Raw genomic sequence first — 22,773 nt, forward strand, 5'->3', positions numbered from 1 at the left:
CCAGTATTCGTACACACTGTATAACAATGTAAAATACCAGTATTCGTACACACTATATAACAATGTAAAATACCAGTATTCGTACAAACTGTATAACAATGTAAAATACCAGTATTCGTACACAATATATAACAATGTAAAATACCAGTATTCGTACACACTGTATAACAGTGTAAAATACCAGTATTCGTACACACTGTATAACAGTGTAAAATACCAGTATTCGTACACACTGTATAACAGTGTAAAATACCAGTATTCGTACACAATGTATAACAATGTAAAATACCAGTATTCGTACACACTATATAACAATGTAAAATACCAGTATTCGTACAAACTGTATAACAATGTAAAATACCAGTATTCGTACACAATATATAACAGTGTAAAATACCAGTATTCGTACACACTATATAACAGTGTAAAATACCAGTATTCGTACACACTATATAACAATGTAAAATACCAGTATTCGTACACACTATATAACAGTGTAAAATACCAGTATTCGTACACACTGTATAACAGTGTAAAATACCAGTATTCGTACACACTGTATAACAATGTAAAATACCAGTATTCGTACACACTGTATAACAATGTAAAATACCAGTATTCGTACACACTATATAACAGTGTAAAATACCAGTATTCGTACACACTGTATAACAATGTAACATACCAGTATTCGTACACACTATATAACAATGTAAAATACCAGTATTCGTACACACTATATAACAATGTAAAATACCAGTATTCGTACACACTATATAACAGTGTAAAATACCAGTATTCGTACACACTATATAACAATGTAAAATACCAGTATTCGTACACACTATATAACAATGTAAAATACCAGTATTCGTACACACTATATAACAATGTAAAATACCAGTATTCGTACACACTATATAACAATGTAAAATACCAGTATTCGTACACACTGTATAACAATGTAAAATACCAGTATTCGTACACACTATATAACAATGTAAAATACCAGTATTCGTACACACTGTATAACAATGTAAAATACCAGTATTCGTACACACTATATAACAGTGTAAAATACCAGTATTCGTACACACTATATAACAAAGTAAAATACCAGTATTCGTACACACTATATAACAATGTAAAATACCAGTATTCGTACACACTGTATAACAATGTAAAATACCAGTATTCGTACACACTATATAACAGTGTAAAATACCAGTATTCGTACACACTGTATAACAATGTAAAATACCAGTATTCGTACACACTATATAACAGTGTAAAATACCAGTATTCGTACACACTATATAACAATGTAAAATACCAGTATTCGTACACACTGTATAACAATGTAAAATACCAGTATTCGTACACACTGTATAACAATGTAAAATACCAGTATTCGTACACACTGTATAACAATGTAAAATACCAGTATTCGTACACACTATATAACAAAGTAAAATACCAGTATTCGTACACACTATATAACAATGTAAAATACCAGTATTCGTACACACTGTATAACAATGTAAAATACCAGTATTCGTACACACTGTATAACAATGTAAAATACCAGTATTCGTACACACTATATAACAATGTAAAATACCAGTATTCGTACACACTGTATAACAATGTAAAATACCAGTATTCGTACACACTATATAACAGTGTAAAATACCAGTATTCGTACACACTATATAACAGTGTAAAATACCAGTATTCGTATCGTACACACTATATAACAGTGTAAAATACCAGTATTCGTATCGTACACACTATATAACAATGTAAAATACCAGTATTCGTACACACTGTATAACAATGTAAAATACCAGTATTCGTACACATTATATAACAAAGTAAAATACCAGTATTCGTACACACTGTATAACAATGTAAAATACCAGTATTCGTACACAATATATAACAGTGTAAAATACCAGTATTCGTACACACTGTATAACAATGTAACATACCAGTATTCGTACACAATATATAACAGTGTAAAATACCAGTATTCGTACACACTATATAACAAAGTAAAATACCAGTATTCGTACACACTATATAACAATGTAAAATACCAGTATTCGTACACACTGTATAACAATGTAAAATACCAGTATTCGTACACACTATATAACAGTGTAAAATACCAGTATTCGTACACACTATATAACAATGTAAAATACCAGTATTCGTACACACTATATAACAATGTAAAATACCAGTATTCGTACACACTATATAACAATGTAAAATACCAGTATTCGTACACAATATATAACAAAGTAAAATACCAGTATTCGTACACACTATATAACAATGTAAAATACCAGTATTCGTACACACTATATAACAATGTAAAATACCAGTATTCGTACACACTGTATAACAATGTAAAATACCAGTATTCGTACACATTATATAACAATGTAAAATACCAGTATTCGTACACATTATATAACAATGAAAAATACCAGTATTCGTACACACTATATAACAATGTAAAATACCAGTATTCGTACACACTATATAACAATGTAAAATACCAGTATTCGTACACACTGTATAACAATGTAAACTACCAGTATTCGTACACACTGTATAACAATGTAAAATACCAGTATTCGTACACACTATATAACAATGTAATATACCAGTATTCGTACACACTATATAACAGTGTAAAATACCAGTATTCGTACACACTATATAACAGTGTAAAATACCAGTATTCGTACACATTATATAACAATGAAAAATACCAGTATTCGTACACACTATATAATAATGTAAAATACCAGTATTCGTACACACTATATAACAATGTAAAATACCAGTATTCGTACACACTATATAATAATGTAAAATACCAGTATTCGTACACACTATATAACAATGTAAAATACCAGTATTCGTACACACTGTATAACAATGTAAAATACCAGTATTCGTACACACTATATAACAATGTAAAATACCAGTATTCGTACACACTATATAACAATGTAAAATACCAGTATTCGTACACACTATATAACAATGTAAAATACCAGTATTAGTGCACACTTGTGAATTGAACAGCGTACAGCGAGGGTCTATATGGTCGGAATAGAACATCGTTTGGGACAAAATGGGTGTTTTGGAGTAAATAAGGTTCTCATTTATCCTAACGGTGTCAGAGAATTCCACGTTTCCATACAGTAGTTCGCTCTAGACCTACACCAGGGCCGGAGGAAACTCGGGCTAGACCTCCACTGACACAGTATTATTTCAACGTATTTTCTATTGTTCACGGGACATCCCAGATAAAAAATAAGATTTAAAACGTTTCATTACAAATTATTGTGAAATCCATTTCAAATAATGTGTAAAGATATAAGCTTTATCGGTGATATGATCTAGACCATAGACCAAAAACCGTGCCTGTTTAATTCTGCATGAGCATTGCAGGTTTCGAACTTAGATGCTATCTATTCTGTCACCATTTGGTACTTTTCAAGGCTAGGTTACCTGTCAATCCGTGACCCATACTATAACACCGATCTGTCGGATCTAATACCTCAATCAGTTCGACAATATAATGACGTAAAGCCACATTTCAACTTACATGTTTTTTTAAATCTCCACCACATGTCAAGATTTCCTCTATACTGATAGCTTCAACTTTAAAGATATAAAATCTTTGCAACATTACGATTTTTATCAAATGGCCTTGCATCATGACAATAGTACACACGTATACACTGTAATTAGTGTGTTTATACTACATGTAATGTACACATTTACTGTCTGACTGGTCGGTATACTAATGTACACAATTACTGTCTGACTGGTCGGTATACTAATGTACACAATTACTGTCTGACTGGTCGGTATACTAATGTACACAATTACTGTCTGACTGGTCGGTATACTAATGTACACATTTACTGTCTGACTGGTCGGTATACTAATGTACACAATTACTGTCTGACTGGTCGGTATACTAATGTACATGTACACAATTACTGTCTGACTGGTCGGTATACTAATGTACACAATTACTGTCTGACTGGTCGGTATACTGATGTACACATTTACTGTCTGACTGGTCGGTATACTAATGTACACAATTACTGTCTGACTGGTCGTTATACTAATGTACACAATTACTGTCTGACTGGTCGGTATACTAATGTACACAATTACTGTCTGACTGGTCGGTATACTAATGTACACAATTACTGTCTGACTGGTCGGTATACTAATGTACACAATTACTGTCTGACTGGTCGGTATACTAATGTACACAATTACTGTCTGACTGGTCGGTATACTAATGTACACAATTACTGCATGACTGGTCGGTATACTAATGTACACAATTACTGTATGACTGGTCGGTATACTAATGTACACAATTACTGTATGACTGGTCGTTATACTAATGTACACAATTACTGTATGACTGGTCGGTATACTAATGTACATGTACACAATTACTGTCTGACTGGTAGGTATACTAATGTACACAATTACTGTCTGACTGGTCGGTATACTAATGTACACAATTACTGTCTGACTGGTCGTCGGTATACTAATGTACACAATTACTGTATGACGGGTCGGTATACTAATGTACACAATTACTGTATGACTGGTCGTCGGTATACTAATGTACACAATTACTGTATGACGGGTCGGTATACTAATGTACACAATTACTGTCTGACTGGTCGGTATACTAATGTACACAATTACTGTCTGACTGGTCGGTATACTAATGTACACAATTACTGTATGACTGGTCGGTATACTAATGTACACAATTACTGTCTGACTGGTCGGTATACGTTTTGTTACCCTCACTGTCCCGGATACATTACACATATAATAAACTCCAATCTTCTGTTACTAATTTGTATTAGACTTGAAGGTAAGCATAGTCGTGTGTCTAGCTCGGAGGCTTACAATGACCTATAATGGACTGAACCAATGGGCTTCCGTTTGTAGAAATTGGAACACGCAACATTTAGATGATTATTGTAAATATTGTCTTCGTTTAAATTATCAATATTTTGCATGATACATGATATGTATATATACATGGATTATGTGTATGATACATATACAAAAAATGTACACGTCTCTGATCACAGACGTCTACATCTCGTTAGTATTCATAGAAAATATCAGCCCCTACTCCTACTATATCAACACGATGTAACACTCGAACGGAAGTAGACTAGTTGACTTAGAGCTGTAGACTGTCTGATTGGTCGAAATTATAGCTTCATTTGTAGTATTGTTTACGGAGCAGTCGACCAAACAGATTGCCCGTTCCAAGTCGCTCTAAAGATATTGCCTACATAGCTATAATATCCGTTCAACGTTGATGCGTCGACGGCTATCGCGACCGCTTTTACTCCATTTTCTCATCCTTAAATCATTGTCACACGACGAAAGAATGACAACAATGCTATTTGAAGATTCTAAACCAATTACGTTACTAACATTTGTGTGCATTTTATATTGAAGTCAGATTCAACTTAGATTCAAAATGAAGCGAAGCGAAGCTCACTCTTACTTCCGATTTTTCAAATGTTAACCCGTGTTGATATAGAAGGAGTAGGGGTTATAGATATAATACTGACCAGAAACAGACGCCTGTGGATACATACATATAATATATATATGGACAGTTAGTCGGGAACTCGTGCCAACCCGTGTGTACTAGTATTTTAACGATTTAACTCCGATGTCACAGAACTATTTAATCCCTCACTGATTCAGTATACGACGTTCTTATCAGATTATCGACAGAAAGCTGGCTCAGTTATAATCCACGGTCAAACGATACTCATCGACAGGCATGTATAAAGGAGAGTAAGCTTGATTAAACAGTTAAACACCTAATTAACCAAATCAACTAAACTGATCAATCGTATACTGTAGTATCATGAGCAGGGTTACGAGCCGCTATTGTCAAATAGTCGGAATATCCTGATCAGGGGTACGGACTACTACTGTCAAATAGTCGGAGTATCCTGATCAGGGGTACGGACCACTACTGTCAAATAGTCGGAGTGTCCTGATCAGGGGTACGGACCGCTACTGTCAAATAGTCGGAGTATCCTGATCAGGGGTACGGACCACTACTGTCAAATAGTCGGAGTATCCTGATCAGGGGTACGGACCGTTACTGTCAAATAGTCGGAGTATCCTGATCAGGGGTACGGACCGCTACTGTCAAATAGTCGGAGTATCCTGATCAGGGGTACGGACCGTTACTGTCAAATAGTCGGAGTGTCCTGATCAGGGGTACGGACCACTACTGTCAAATAGTCGGAGTACCCTGATCAGGGGTACGGACCACTACTGTCAAATAGTCGGAGTATCCTGATCAGGGGTACGGACCACTACTGTCAAATAGTCGGAGTATCCTGATCAGGGGTACGGACCGCTACTGTCAAATAGTCGGAGTATCCTGATCAGGGGTACGGACCACTACTGTCAAATAGTCGGAGTATCCTGATCAGAGGAACGGACCGCTACTGTCAAATAGTCGGAGTATCCTGATCAGGGGTACGGACCACTACTGTCAAATAGTCGGAGTATCCTGATCAGGGGTACGGACCGCTACTGTCAAATAGTCGGAGTATCCTGATCAGGGGTACGGACCGCTACTGTCAAACTGCCGGAGTATCCTGATCAGGGGTACGGACCGTTACTGTCAAATAATGGGAGTATCCTCATCAGGGGTACGGACCGCTACTGTCAAATTGCCGGAGTATCCTGATCAGGGGTACGGACCACTACTGTCAAATAGTCGGAGTATCCTGATCAGGGGTACGGACCACTACTGTCAAATAGTCGGAGTATCCTGATCAGGGGTACGGACCGTTACTGTCAAATAATGGGAGTATCCTGATCAGGGGTACGGACCACTACTGTCAAATAGTCGGAGTATCCTGATCAGGGGTACTGAACACTACTGTCAAATAGTCGGAGTATCCTGATCAGGGGTACGGACCGTTACTGTCAAATAGTCGGAGTATCCTGATCAGGGGTACTGAACACTACTGTCAAATAGTCGGAGTACCTTGATCAGGGGTACGGACCGTTACTGTCAAATAGTCGGAGTATCCTGATCAGGGGTACGGACCACTACTGTCAAATAGTCGGAGTATCCTGATCAGGGGTACGGACCACTACTGTCAAATAGTCGGAGTATCCTGATCAGGGGTACGGACCGTTACTGTCAAATAGTCGGAGTATATCGAACTATTGGTTATAACTATTAAACATCAGCCATAACTACATAAATCGTTTTTAATGATCCAAAACCTGTTTGAGGATCCGATTATCTGCCTACGATTTTGTAATTGTGCAATTAGAATGATATAGAAAATAACCTCCATTTGATTAGAAAATGTGAGTTAAACGCAGATAGTTTGATTTAGCAATGTTACTTTAATAATCCTGGCCTGTTTAAACTCGTTCGGTTACGCAAAGTAAAAAATATGAAAAAACTCAATAACTTTGGAAAGCATTAACACGAGCAAATAAACGTAGTCAGGACAAGTGATCTTGGTAAGAATATACAAAATGTATTGATGTGGTAATGGGATTTCTACTCTGTCTAGTTACATGTACTTATGTAAGGAACGAAGTTTTGTATCGAAGTGTGTTTTAAATGGAATGTTATTGTTGTGTCGTGCTAATCATAACGAATAAATTGTTATTATTATTTGAGATGGTGGTATCAAGAATTATTTCGCAGTGTGTGTGATGGAACATTTAAAAGTGGGTGTCGTCATTTTGGTTCAGGTATACACATACCATTATACAAGTTATTAAACGCGTTTGTAAAAAACGTTCTCTAATTTTAATGTAAAAAGAAATGAAATCTGACTAAGCTTGGGTGATGAGTTCCTACAAATGTCCACTATAAACCCTGTGTGTAATTTATACCAATTCTGTTTGAAGATAAACCCTGTGTGTAATTTATACCAATCCTGTTTGAAGATAAACCCTGTGTGTAATTCATACAAATCCTGTTTGAACTTTAGATCAATTATGTTTGAACTTTAGGTAAACCCTGTGTGTAAATATATTTGTATTTGCTTTTTATTAATCTTTGATGTAATTTGGATAACCTCAGTGTAATTCATTTAACTCCTGTGTGAGATTTAGATAAATCGTGTGTATATTTGAGATAAATCGTGTGTATATTTGAGATAAATCGTGTGTATATTTGAGATAAATCGTGTGTATATTTGAGATAAATCGTGTGTATATTTGAGATAAATCGTGTGTATATTTGAGATAAATCGTGTGTATATTTTAGATAAATTCTGTGTATATTTTAAATAAATCCTGTGTATATTTGAGATAACTCGTGTGCATATTTTAAATAAATACTGTGCATATTTGAGATAAATCGTGTATATATTTGAGATAAATCGTGTGTATATTTGAGATAAATCGTGTGTATATTTGAGATAAATCGTGTGTATATTTGAGATAAATCGTGTGTATATTTGAGATAAATCGTGTGTATATTTGAGATAAAATCGTGTGTATATTTGAGATAAATACTGTGCATATTTAAGATAAATCGTGTATATATTTGAGATAAATCGTGTGTATATTTGAGATAAATCGTGTGTATATTTGAGATAAATCGTGTGTATATTTGAGATAAATCGTGTGTATATTTGAGATAAATCGTGTGTATATTTTAGATAAATTCTGTGTATATTTTAAATAAATCCTGTGTATATTTGAGATAAATCGTGTGCATATTTTAAATAAATACTGTGCATATTTGAGATAAATCGTGTATATATTTGAGATAAATCGTGTGTATATTTGAGATAAATCGTGTGTTATTCTAGATAAATCGTGTGTTATTCTAGATAAATCCTGTGTATATTTTAGATAAATCCTGTGTTATTCTAGATAAATCGTGTGTTATTCTAGATAAATCGTGTGTATATTTGAGATAAAGTGTGTATATTTGAGATAAATCGTGTGTATATTTAAGATAAATCGCGTGTATATTCTAGATAAATCGTGTGTATATTTGAGATAAATAGTGTGTATATTTGAGATAAATCGTGTGTATATTTGAGATAAATCCTGTGCATATTTGAGATAAATCGTGTGAATATTTGAGATAAATCGTGTGTATATTTTAGATAAATTGTGTTTATATTTTACACTTTATTTTTGTTACTGTTCATTACTATATCACCTGGACACTTGACCGCAATCGATAAATTGATTTAAACTTCAGGGATAGTTACGTTCATGCATACATACATTTCCACAACGAGTCTGCACTCCTCACTGCCGTAGTGTTTACAATGGAAATGTTCATAGAATTATATTTCGATCCTGTTGAGGTTTTATACGGATAACTAGAATGAAACTAAAATCATTTTTTAAACAATGTCGAGTAACCTTTACAAAAATAGAATCGATCATACTGATATTTGTATTATATTGTTTGTATCAGACCATTGGACGACTAAAACAAACAAAACAAACGATTGTTGTCAACTGAACGATTCTATGACAGCCTACAGTGTTTACATTATGGTACGTAAATAAATGACGGGATATCGGGTTTTGTTTTATATATTGTAAATGTTTCTTTATATTTAAAACAAAACGGAAGTTGAATAGATAATAATAGCAATTAAACTATAATAAAAATAAAATTATTTTATTAGAGTGTCGCATATCAATTAACAATAAAACGATTACGATTCAAAATGATTAAAATCCGGCCAAAATAATGACCTATGAAACGCTATTTAAACACATTAAACATAATACTTCATAAATGATAAAATGTATTCTATACTCGTGTAGTATGTGCTACATCTGTATGTGCCCCTCTTGTCTACTCGTACAAAGACGTCCTGGTGGCGGTACTAACAACTACATTGTATGCTTAGTAAACAAACAGCAATGCTTAGTAAACAAACAACAATTACAGAATCCCACTATACAGACTTTGTCTCGCCAACTCTTCCGGAGACAGGTGTTGTGTCTGATTCAGATTCTTTATTTGCTTAAGTTTTACAACTTATCACAATAGCACAAGACATGATACATTATATACAAAGGCAAACATAACAGCACAAGTATCTACCTGGCACACAACTTTCACCATATGCCTCTCGCCCATTCAATCTATTTGAAATTAGATGTAATTAGTGTGTTTGATGGAAACTTAATTACACATAACTTCAATCAGATTATGCTCATACTCACCATTCATACAATCTCACCTGTATCCCCTACCCCTCCCCAGCCACATACAAACCCAATATACACATATGAGATAGAGTGAGAGTACAAAAAATACACCTGGTCTTAAATCAAATTTGACTTTCTTCTTTCAAGGGCTAGACCGATATATTTCCCTAACTTACACAATTCTTTTACATTTTCTGTAGTTAATAACTGAACAAACTTGACCATACTCGGGTTCCTTCTGTAATATGGTTTCAAATATTTGTATCTAATATCACTATAAAAATTACATTTAATTATGAAATGAAATTCATTTTCTATGTCGTTATTATTACATAATGTGCATATTCGTTCATTTCTCTGTAAATTTCTATATCTCCCTCTTTCAATAAGCAAATCATGGGCCGATAATCGTATTTTGGCAATATTTCTCAAACATCTAGTATTAATGGGTTTATGTAAATATGGTTGCAAACAGAAACACATAGTTAAATATTTATACAAATTTCCTTTAGAAGAATTATTTTCTATTGTTAAACATTCTTGCTGGAACATATCTTTTAACCTTAACTGAAAAATCTCTAAATCAACCTTCTGAACTGTGGGTAAATTGAATATGTATCCGATTCCAATTTTGTCTAACTCCTGTCTTAAATTTACTATCCAGTTATCATTATTCGCTACCATATCTTCAAGACACTCCTTTAAAATGCAATTATTAGTATTTTTGAGCTTCATCTAATAGAAGAATATTCTAATTTTTCTAACTATTAACAATGGGACTCTACCAAGTTCAAAATAAACCATTGCATGTGTAGTATTTTTCCTTACACCTAATAGTCTTTTCAAGAAACCGATATGGATCTTTTCAATGTCTGGAGCTTTGTGAAAACCTCATATTTCAAACCCATAATTTAATATACTACTAACATATGTATTGAAGACTGCCAATGAGGTTTTTATATTAGGTGTGGGATCGAACAACGTTACACGATAAAATAAATGTGTGATTGAATCGTTCAGGCGAACGTGCACACAATGACGCGACCGAAATGGTTGATATAAATTAAGGAATGGATTAAAATAATGTTAAACGTTCGGAATAGTTTTGATAAAAACTTAGTTTATGTAATATCCTTCGTTGTACATATCAGCTTATCCATCTTGGAGTCTATTTTAGAAAATTAAAATTAAATGCTGTCATTTTATCGACTAGATAGCATTGGCTTATCACTCGTCATCGAGGCATGAAGTGTCAGGCTGTACCGAATATATATACGCTTAAATACTAACATGACACGAATAAAAATGATGTACATGTGTAATTCATGCCATGTTGTGTTGATAAATAAACGATAATAAACATTGAATTCTTTGACACCGAGATAATTCCCCAAGCTGTAATCATATTCTATTACATGTACCTGTATGTTTACCTGTTTTTACCTGTGGTAAGTAAAACTCTGATTATGAATGCTTTGCATTGGTCTTACTAACCCATATTAAAAGGTATATAATATAATCTAAGCTTGTTTTTTCATTATTTCATATGGACTAGAATTTAATACAGAATTAAAAACGGATTGTAATCCATATGCGTCCTTAATACGACTCATTCCGTACTTTTGTCATGTCACAAAATTAATCTCCGATCTCTTACGAAACGGCACAGATGTGCGATCGCTCATCCCACAGTTAGGCCTACTTGAGGACAACGTCTGTTCGATGTGCAACGTTTCTCAGAATAAATACATAGCCTAATATAATTTTGAAGATAGAAAGACAAATATTTTACTTACCAAATTCAGACATCGATGTCGCCAATTAAAGTACGACTTGTTTTAACAACAGTTAGGACATCTTATCATTTCTTTTATGTTACATTGTAATTATAGGATAATCTAATTTGATATACATGTACATGTTAATGTAAACAAGGTTTTATTGCATGGAAGTGGATTGTATGTTTTTAGACACGTGCATCACTTCACCAATCAAGTAAACGATTCTGATTTAGATATGCCTAGTATACAATCAGTTGATATTGTCTAGGTTCATTGTATGTTGTATTTGTTTTTATGTTATAATTTGTGTCCAATTCCTTTGTCTCTTTATTTGACAATAAAACATGTTTAAACTAAAAACGTCACAGGCGTGATAATTCATTTAATTCGGTCCACTCTTGTGCGACATAACTCCACTGCATTTACGTCATATTGTTGTATCAAAATAAAAAAACAACAACAAACAAACAAACAAACAAACAAATAAACAAACAATGGTTTTATCCATCAACGTTTGGGAATTCTAAGAGTCTTTTTCATTTGATATGTAGTGTACTGTGATATGTAGTGTACTGTGATATGTAGTGTACTGTGATATGTAGTGTACTGTGATATGTAGTGTATTGTGATATGTAGTGTACTGTGATATGTAGTGTACTGTGATATGTAGTGTATTATGATATGTAGTGTACTGTGATATGTAGTGTACTGTGATATGTAGTGTACTATGATATGTAGTGTACTGTGATATGTAGTGTACTGTGATATGTAGTGTACTGTGATATGTAGTGTACTGTGATATGTAGTGTATTATGATATGTAGTGTACTGTGATATGTAGTGTACTGTGATATGTAGTGTACTGTGATGTGTAGTGTATTATGATATGTAGTGTATTGTGATATGTAGTGTACTGTGATATGTAGTGTACTGTGATATGTAGTGTACTATAATATGTAGTGTACTGTGATGTGTAGTGTATTATGATATGTAGTGTACTATAATATGTAGTGTATTGTGATATGTAGTGTACTGTGATATGTAGTGTACTGTGATATGTAGTGTACTATGATATGTAGTGTACTGTGATATGTAGTGTATTGTGATATGTAGTGTACTATAATATGTAGTGTACTGTGATATGTAGTGTATTGTGATATGTAGTGTACTGTGATATGTAGTGTACTATGATATGTAGTGTACTATGAAGATTGTAGCACCATCAAACGTTCTAATTACACTGTACGAGATACAGGCATGTAATACAGTCGTTATAACGAGATATAGGTATGTAATAAAGTCGTTATAACGAGATATAGGTATGTAATTAAGTCGTTATAACGAGATATAGGTATGTTATAAAGTCGTTATAACGAGATATAGGTATGTAATAAAGTCGTTATAACGAGATATATGTATGTAATAAAGTCGTTATAACGAGATATATGTATGTAATAAAGTCGTTATAACGAGATATATGTATGTAATAAAGTCGTTAAAACGAGATATAGGTATGTAATAAAGTCGTAATTATGAGATACAGGTAATACAGTCGTAATTACGAAATGATGTCGTTATAATGACAAACCAATATGCGTCTACTATAGGAACACACCTAGATTCCAGTTTAACACAGATTTGATATATAACATGAGCTTGATGTAATATTTCATTTAATATTGGTACTGTAAAATAAAAAAACTCATGGCAGTATTTTAGAGATATTTTTTGTATTTTTAAACAAAAGAAAAATAAATCAACAAACAATGCCGAAAGGTTATTATATGCATACAAGGTGGAACAAAACCAAAACTGCGCAGCAACAGGATTCTAAGCTGAAAATAAGCTGAACACGTACATTGTGTATCAACAGGATTCTTAGCTGAAATAGTATCAATTGGATTATCGGCTGAAAAGCATCAATTTGGATTTTCTTGTATCAGATAAAAACATTCAATTGGGATATCAAATGGAAAAATGTTATAAATATCTGATAGAAGAATGTTATAAATATCAGATAGAAGAATGTTATAAATATCGGATAGAAAAATATTATAAATATCAGGTTGAAATATTATAAATATCAGATAGAAAGATGATTTAAATATCGGATAGAAGAATGTTATAAATATCTGATAGAAAATATTATAAATATCAGATAGAAAAATATTATAAACATCAGGTAGAAAAAATATTGTAAACATCAGGTAGAAAAAAAATATCAATGAGTTTTTTTGTGTATTTTCTTGTATCAGATAAAATACCTGGTACTTCAAGTTTTTTTCTCGTATCGGATAAAAATTATCGATTTGTATTTTCTTGTATCAGATTACAGAAATTAAATCAATCAATCAATCAATCAATCAATAATTTTTAAGGTTACACATGTTGATACCTATTTATAAAACAACTAGCGGAGACACTTAAGTATAAACATGTCATTGGTGTCTGATGATATAGATATTTAATATAAGTTCCACCGTCTATACATATACATATATGGCAGGTTAATGTATATCAAAAGAAAACTGTATCAAATCTTAAATAACAATATTTGTATATCAAAGCTATTACAAGCAGTCTCCTATACGTAACATAAACATACTGACTTAGCTACATTGGATATGGGTTGTCCAATATTATCAAATTCCATTAACAGTCTTCAGAAATGTCACTTAAGTTTTCCATTTGATGGAAGATTACGTCGTTATACAAAGGACATAGACATTTGACTTCAGAATGTTTATTTTAAAATGCTGGAACTGCTTCAACCAGTTTGTCCTTTCTTAGAGCACCAAGAAAACACCCGGAAGTAGTTCCGCACTGAATATTCACGAGTTATTAATTATGTGTAACGGTATCATTTACCTTATGCATATAGCAAAATAATTACAGTGTCCTTTCAGTTATTTATGTCAGATATTTGAAAGTTCAAACGATAATGACGTGGCCCTGTGGTTTGACGAAGTACTCTGGTCTTAAATCCATCTTGTAACATTCGTCCCTTATTTACCTCCATTTAAATCTCGATCGTTCCACATTTGTCCGAGTCGCTCGCTTTCGTCCTTCTGTCAATCTAGTTAGTTCACGCTTACAGTATTGTGAGTGAGATTGACTCTGAATTCCAAAATGTAACGAATGTTATATTTTTAAAGTCGACGTGCTCGCATGTCCCACGAATTATGCCTTCGTCCTAATGTCGTCAAAAGAATGAACACGACTGAACAGTCAGTTGATTCCTACCTTAAGATGTTCCTTTCTTGATTAACAATGGATAAAAAGTTCACTTAGAAAATAAAACAAAATATATCTCCAGTCATACACACGCACTTTACACACGACGATTTCCCAAATGACTGAACTAGGAGCGGAAACCAACTAACACCGATTCTCTTTAAATTGACGCACACTATTTTTTTTTCATTTGGACACAATTTTATCAATCGGAAGACAACTGGACATTTTGTCGCCTCCATTTCCTGATCCGACGTGACCGTGCTGTTAGGATTTACATAACACTACTACACACATCCCCAACCAGGACACGTACAATGCACATATATACTGACTGCGCTGGGCTGGGTGCAGGTCCGCTGCGCTATCTGCATATCCATTCAAGAGTGACGAAATTCCTTGTTTCATTTTTAAAGACGCCAATTTAACCATTAAATAACAACATTTCTATGTTCTCTCTCGGTCAGTATCCGGCTGCTGAAGATTGTACACACCTTGAATTCTCCATCACCACGTAACGCTCCATTGAAAATGAAAACGATCTGTAACAGTGGTCGAATTCCTTGATGAGACTGACCGTTAGCATATCCTGGCACTGTTTTACAGAAAATATTACCTGACTAGATTGACATATATCGCCCATGTTCTGTCGGTAGCACAAAGAACGTTCCACACAGGTAAAATACTTACTTAGTACGCCATCCAGCTTCGGATCTAACTCTCCCACCAACATCCAGCTGGTATCAAGAGACGGCGAAGACGAATAATATATAGGATTTTCTCCCAGGAGTTGGAAATGGTTTGGTGCTAGACCAAATTTATCATCTACATGGTCATTGCCAACGGCTATTTGTAAGCCGTTCTTAATAGTCTTTTGGAACAATTCAGTGAAATGTCTTGACGAGTTGAGTCTGGTAGAGCTATCAATCCACATAAAAAAGGGATACTCTTCTAGTAACACGTTTATTATCATAGCTTCTGTAAAACCGCGCTCCACGTCTGTTGATTCTATAATATGAAGTAATGACGGAATTTGTCGCAACACACATTCACAAGGAAGACAAAACTCGTTTAAATCTTGTAACTGATCCAGCGTTAGTCCCAAGTCAACATATACCACCTGGAGACCCCAGTACCGACTCTCCTGGAATTTGTAGAGGTCCATTAGAAATTTTTTTGAATCCTGGTATGTTTTGGAATCGGCCCCGGTAATAAAGATGGGAACATTTTGTGTCGGCCATAATTTATGGAAACGGCGCCATCCACATGGTCCGGCTGATGCCATCATCAGCAAAAACAGCACTATAGCGGCAGTACACAACAACACAACATTTCTTGATGTCAACACTGTGACTACGGCTGAAATAAAAGAACGGAAAATTACTGGTTATGTTCCTAAAGATACTTGGTTATACATACTTAGTGTTGCAATAGACAACTTGGCATTAATACGTAGTGTTGCTTAAGATAACCGGCTATAGACACGTATTATTGCTATGGATACCTGATTACAGTTATGTAACGTTGCTATGGGTACTTGGTTACAGATATGTAACGTTGCTATGGGTACTTGGTTACAGATATGTAACGTTGCTATGGGTACTTGGTTACAGATATGTAACGTTGCTATGGGTACTTGATTACAGATATGTAACGTTGCTATGGGTACTTGGTTACAGATATGTAACGTTGCTATGTATACCTGATTACAGATATGAAACGTTGCTATGGATACCTGGTTACACATATGTAATGTTGCTATGTATACCTGATTACAGATATGCAACGTTGCTATGGGTACCTGGTTACACATGAGCAATGGTGTTTTGTATAACTGTTAACAGACACGTAATGATGATATGGAGTTTTGGTTGTAGATACGTAATTAATGTTGCTATATAGAATTGTTAAAAGGCACGCGATGTTGATATGTATACCTGGTTATGTAGGTACATCATGTTATTATGGTTACCTCATTATGAACGTACACGTGTTGCTATGGATACCTTGTTATATAGGCACATCATGTTGCTATGGATACCTTGTTATGTAGGTACACGTGTTGCTATGGATACCTTGTTATGTAGGTACACGTGTTGCTATGGATACATGGTTACAGATATGTGATGTAGATATAAATACCTGGTTAGTGGTTACAAAAAATAAATTACAATATGTTGCAATGGATACGTAGTTATGTAGGTAAATCATGTTGCTATGGATACCTGGTTATGTACGAACATAATGTTGCTATGGATACATGGTTATGAAGGCACATGTTGCTATGGATATATGGTTATGTTGGTACATTACGTTGCTATGGAGAAAAAAAGTAGTTTGAGACAGAGTTCAAAATCTCAACCAGTCAAAAGACCGAAAGGTCATATACCACTAAGTGATACTCGTGTTGTCAAACAGGTAGCACGTTTATAATTATAGGTCACAGCGTATTGTGGAAGAAAACTTATTTCAGAATTGTCTTGAAATAAATAAAGTTTACGTTTGATATTGACCGTAGTGGACGCGCTGTTGATGGGTTTTAAGTGGGGATATACCAACATAACATTGTAAACTAACAACCAACCTAGAGTGGTGTGTCTATAGGAGAATGGCGGGAGGATATTGATCTACACAAACAGTGCAGGTCTCATCTTAGTCTGCATATAATACACGAGTCGGTATAACGAATAATCCTTTGTTTAATATTTGTTTATCTTATAAGGGTTTTAATAAACAAAAAACAAAACAAAAACAAAAACAAAAAATAATGTCAAAATTAGTGTGATGTTACTCTTCTGGAGATTTAACCGTTATAAGCACAGATATAATATCTCTTACTCGAACACAATCATTATTACCAACCCAGAACTGGTCATATAAAATGTCAAATCCGGGTAAATCATTATTACCAACCCAGAGCTGGTCATATAAAATGTCAAATCCGGGTAAATCATTATTACCAACCCAGAACTGGTCATATAAAATGTCAAATCCGAGTCAATCATTATTACCCACCCAGAACTGGTCATATCAAATGTATAATCCAAGTCAATCATTACAACCCACCCGGAACGGGTCATATCAATATATAATCCAAGTAAATCATTATTACCCACCCGGAACAGGTCATATCAATGTATAATCCAAGTAAATAATTATTACCCACCCAGAACTGGTAATATCAAATGTAAAATCCAAGTCAATCATTATTACCCACCCGGAACTGGTCATATCAAATGTATAATCCAAGTAAATCATTATTACACACCTGGAACTGGTCATATCAATGTATAATCCAAGTCAATCATTATTACCCACCCAGAACTGGTCATATCAATGTATAATCCAAGTAAATCATTATTACCCACCCAGAACTGGTAATATAAAATGTCAAATCCAAGTAAATCATTATTACACACCCGGAACTGGTCATATCAATGTATAATCCAAGTCAATCATTATTACCCACCCGGAACTGGTCATATCAATATAAAATCCAAGTCAATCATTATTACCCACCTGGAACTGGTCATATCAATGTATAATCCGAGTCAATCATTATTACCCACCCGGAACTGGTAATATCAATGTATAATCCAAGTCAATCATTATTACCCACCCGGAACTGGTCATATCAATGTATAATCCAAGTCAATCATTATTACCCACCCGGAACTGGTCATATCAATGTATAATCCGAGTCAATCATTATTACCCACCCGGAACTGGTCATATCAATGTATAATCCAAGTCAATCATTATTACCCACCCGGAACTGGTCATATCAATGTATGATCCAAGTAAATCATTATTACTGTCACACGAGTAATATGAATATGTGGATATTTCTTGCAATTATGCACCAACGATGTTTAACATTTGAAACACAGTTTATTGAACATAAACACAGACACGGAGACAGTGACCTGAAATAAAAAGAACAATACCTAAAATACATACGGACACGTGTAAACGATGCCGACAATTACATTATTTAATACTGAATGCATTAAATATTCATTTAGGTATATTTTATATGTTTATATTATATTCTATTCTATTTCATAGTTACACTTTTACAATTAACAATTACAATACATTATGTTTACACTAGCTTTGACCCTATGGAGCCCGACCACGTGTATGTCACATGTTAAATATTTTAACATATTACGGGCAAGATATTTAAAATGCAAATATATTAGTTCAATGTATTTTATCTATATCAAATAGCTAAAACACATTAAATAATGTATTTATATACACAGCGCAAGTATCTATATACACTTTACATGTACAGGTGTTGGTCAGACTATTGTAAAAGTTTGACCACCGTGACATTCTCCCCTGCAAAGGAAAATGACTCCTGGCATTTAAACTAATATCAACCATAATGGTTGAATCTACTAATAATACAAAAGAATGAGCAGCTAATTATCTAATATCCAAGTGATTGGGGCAACCCCTAACTACAAGGCATAACAGATAACTGCTCATATAACACTATAGAATGAAAAATCTAAAATTAAAATCTGTATAAAATGAAATTATCACCTTGGCCAGTGTCCCAGGGTAATACAATTATATATTCTATAACTACTTAGAGATTTTCTCCTCTGCCATGTGGAAAAAAGCTTTCCTGATGTGAATATTAATCTTTTACTTTATAATTGAATGTAAATTACAATTATGCTACAGTTTCTACTTATTTAATGGTAAACCATAAGGTAATACACACAAGTAGCTGTAGAGATTAAATATTAATTTCACAATTTGAAGTAAACTTTGTCCACCACGACATTACCCACCCGGAACTGGTAATATCAATGTATAATCCAAGTAAATCATTATTACCCACCCAGAACTGGTCATATCAATGTATAATCCAAGTCAATCATTATTACCCACCCGGAACTGGTCATATCAATGTATAATCCAAGCCAATCATTACAACCCACCCAGAACTGGTCATATCAATGTATGATCCGAGTCAATCATTATTACCCACCCGGAACTGGTCATATCAATGTATAATCCAAGTCAATCATTATTACCCACCCGGAACTGGTCATATCAATGTATAATCCAAGTCAATCATTATTACCCACCCGGAACTGGTCATATCAATGTATAATCCAAGTAAATCTTTATTACCCAACCGGAACTGGTAATATGAATGTACATAATCCAAGTCAATCATTATTACTCACCCGGAACTGGTCATATCAAATCAATCAATATTAAGAAAACGGTAATCAATACATGATATACAATGTACTAAATAAAAGACCATCAATTAATCAATGTTGTCATTGATATATAACATTATCCATTAAAGAAATATTAGATTTGCTCTCCGTGAGCCACTGTTTGAAAACAAACATTGAGCTGAGGGTAGTTGTATACTATACTGTAAGTGTTGTTTGACGAGGTAGTGGCGACATTTGTGCAGTAGAGCATAGCGTTGCGTGTTGCAGAAAATAAACTTATTCATAGAGTGTGTGATTATGGGTTGTCAGCTGGCACAATGTTTACATACATGTACATTTACATATCACATTGGTGTTAAGACACCACCCAGATGACCCTTAAATGACCCTGTCTATTTATAGGACGTTAAACACACCAAAAAAGACATCTCGCTTAAATGACCCTGGCTGTTTATAGGACGCTAAACCAAAAAAGACACCTCGCTTAAATGACCCTGGCTGTTTATAGGACGCTAAACCAAAAAAGACACCTCGCTTAAATGACCCTGGCTGTCTATAGGACGTTAAACAAAAAAAAAAAAAAAAAACACCTCGCGCGTTCCATCCGGACCAACAATCGTGATTTATGTGCTGATATTATTTGTTTCGCAAATGTTATAAAATAAATAAAGTTTACATCAAAAATGTCTATATATTAGATATTTAATTTGAGTAAATGCTTAATCGAAATTATTATTCCATGAATAAACTGGCATAGTGGTTTGACAATTAACTAACCACCTGATAGATGACTATCTATCAATATTAACCGAAAACACCGGTAAACAATTCCTTTGTTCTATATAAGCACGGTGGTTCAGTAAGAAGATTTATACCAAACTTGCTTGTATCTAAGATACTGGAGAGGTGCACTGATTAAAAAACACCCGTTTATTTTGTAATATTTACCATTGTATGGCACTGCCACTATATAACCCTACCAATTCAGTTGCGAGTTCACCAGCTTATGAACTGCCAACTGAAATTTGAATTTGAAAATTAAAAAAAAAATCGCACGACAAATAAAAAATCGCAGATGGTAAATATAAGCATTGAACGGCTTTCAGTTGGCATTCATAGTCAATATGAATGCTAGTCAATATGAATGCCAACTGAAAGCCGTTCAATGCTTAAATGTGAAACCTGGATGAGTTATTGTATCTCAATGGAAGGCCAGCGACAATAACGTAGTTTTATACGTAAATCTATACCGCAGATCGATTTTAGGCCATGTGTAAGTAAGTGGACTGTTTTTGATGAATTAGAATACAGCTGAATGAAACTGGATATGGTTAGTGGATAAGATTAAAGGTCCAAAAAGTCCAAAACTACACAATTGTATATTTATGTGATAAAGGTTAATTAGATATATACTCATAATGTATTACACGTTCAGTGTTTGCAAATAATAATTTACAGCAAAACCACAATCAAGTTTTATATTTTACATATCATATATACTGTACTTTATATACACACTGTAAAGTATATAAATGTACATTATAATATACACTATATAAAAATTATTAACTATACTTACGTCTTTTAGTCTGTGAATACATCCCAGTTTTTAAAGTCATGTTTTCATTTATCAGTACAGACCATTTGTTTTTTACATCGCCCAGTCGAGATAGTCTGGCCAGCTCCCTATACGACGTCTGTTATATACTATCCACACTACACATGTACCGTTATGGTAGTGTGTACACACAAGTAGAAACGTGTACTTAGGCTTAATTGCTTACTATAATATCCAAGTTAAATGGACACGGTTAGCCTATTGAGTGTCAGCCGTACATGTAGAGTCGACAGATCGAGCCAAAGTCGCTCTCAGACGTATTGAGAATCACAGCATTATATATCATATAGGTTGTGTTTTGTTCGTCTGCGGTCTTGTACATTTTACACATGAAATTTTCTTTGATCCGTCACTAATAAAATTTTTAATTCCCGTTTAATGTACAGACATGGTTCGAGACTATAACGAACCTTTTACATATGTACAGTGTAAGTGATTTGATATATTGACTATAAATCTGATTCGAAGTAGATCGGGAGTTTATATAATAACGCCGCCGTTAACAGCCTAGTTTTACTGGCAAGTGTTTAAATGCTATGGCCGACTAGGATGCTGATACATGATGATAAGTTGCGGGTACGATGCTCAGGTTAATAGCAGTGGACAGTTCACATGTTTACAACACGTCTCTTGGGACTCTTACTCAATAGATTAAGAAG

At 34.0% G+C, this 22,773-nt stretch overlaps 1 protein-coding gene and 1 long non-coding RNA gene across 2 annotated transcripts; both read right to left on the minus strand.

Annotated features, from left to right (window-relative positions):
• Window positions 1–10,006: 10,006 nt before the first annotated feature.
• Window positions 10,007–12,692, minus strand: LOC117342884. The gene is made up of 2 exons (XR_004535915.1): window positions 11,417–12,692; window positions 10,007–10,260 (listed from the first exon to the last, which is right to left on the minus strand). It is a non-coding gene; the product is annotated as an uncharacterized LOC117342884 (long non-coding RNA).
• A 2,382-nt stretch (window positions 12,693–15,074) lies between these two features.
• Window positions 15,075–22,216, minus strand: LOC117342802. The gene is made up of 2 exons (XM_033905060.1): window positions 22,076–22,216; window positions 15,075–16,645 (listed from the first exon to the last, which is right to left on the minus strand). The coding sequence occupies exons 1-2, from the start codon at window positions 22,113–22,115 to the stop codon at window positions 15,750–15,752; spliced, it is 936 nt and encodes a 311-aa protein (XP_033760951.1). The 5' UTR covers window positions 22,116–22,216; the 3' UTR covers window positions 15,075–15,749.
• Window positions 22,217–22,773: the final 557 nt, after the last annotated feature.

Source organism: Pecten maximus, chromosome 14, assembly GCF_902652985.1.
Source record: "Pecten maximus chromosome 14, xPecMax1.1, whole genome shotgun sequence".
NCBI classification, from domain to species: Eukaryota; Metazoa; Mollusca; class Bivalvia; order Pectinida; family Pectinidae; genus Pecten; species Pecten maximus.

Excerpts from the sequence above, each read along its gene's own strand:
- LOC117342802 (XM_033905060.1), bottom strand. The coding sequence starts at position 22,115 with ATGACTTTAAAAACTGGGATGTATTCACAGACTAAAAGAC. Across the intron at positions 16,646-22,075 it reads GTATTCACAGACTAAAAGAC|CCGTAGTCACAGTGTTGACA; the intron begins GTAAGTATAGTT and ends CTTTTATTTCAG.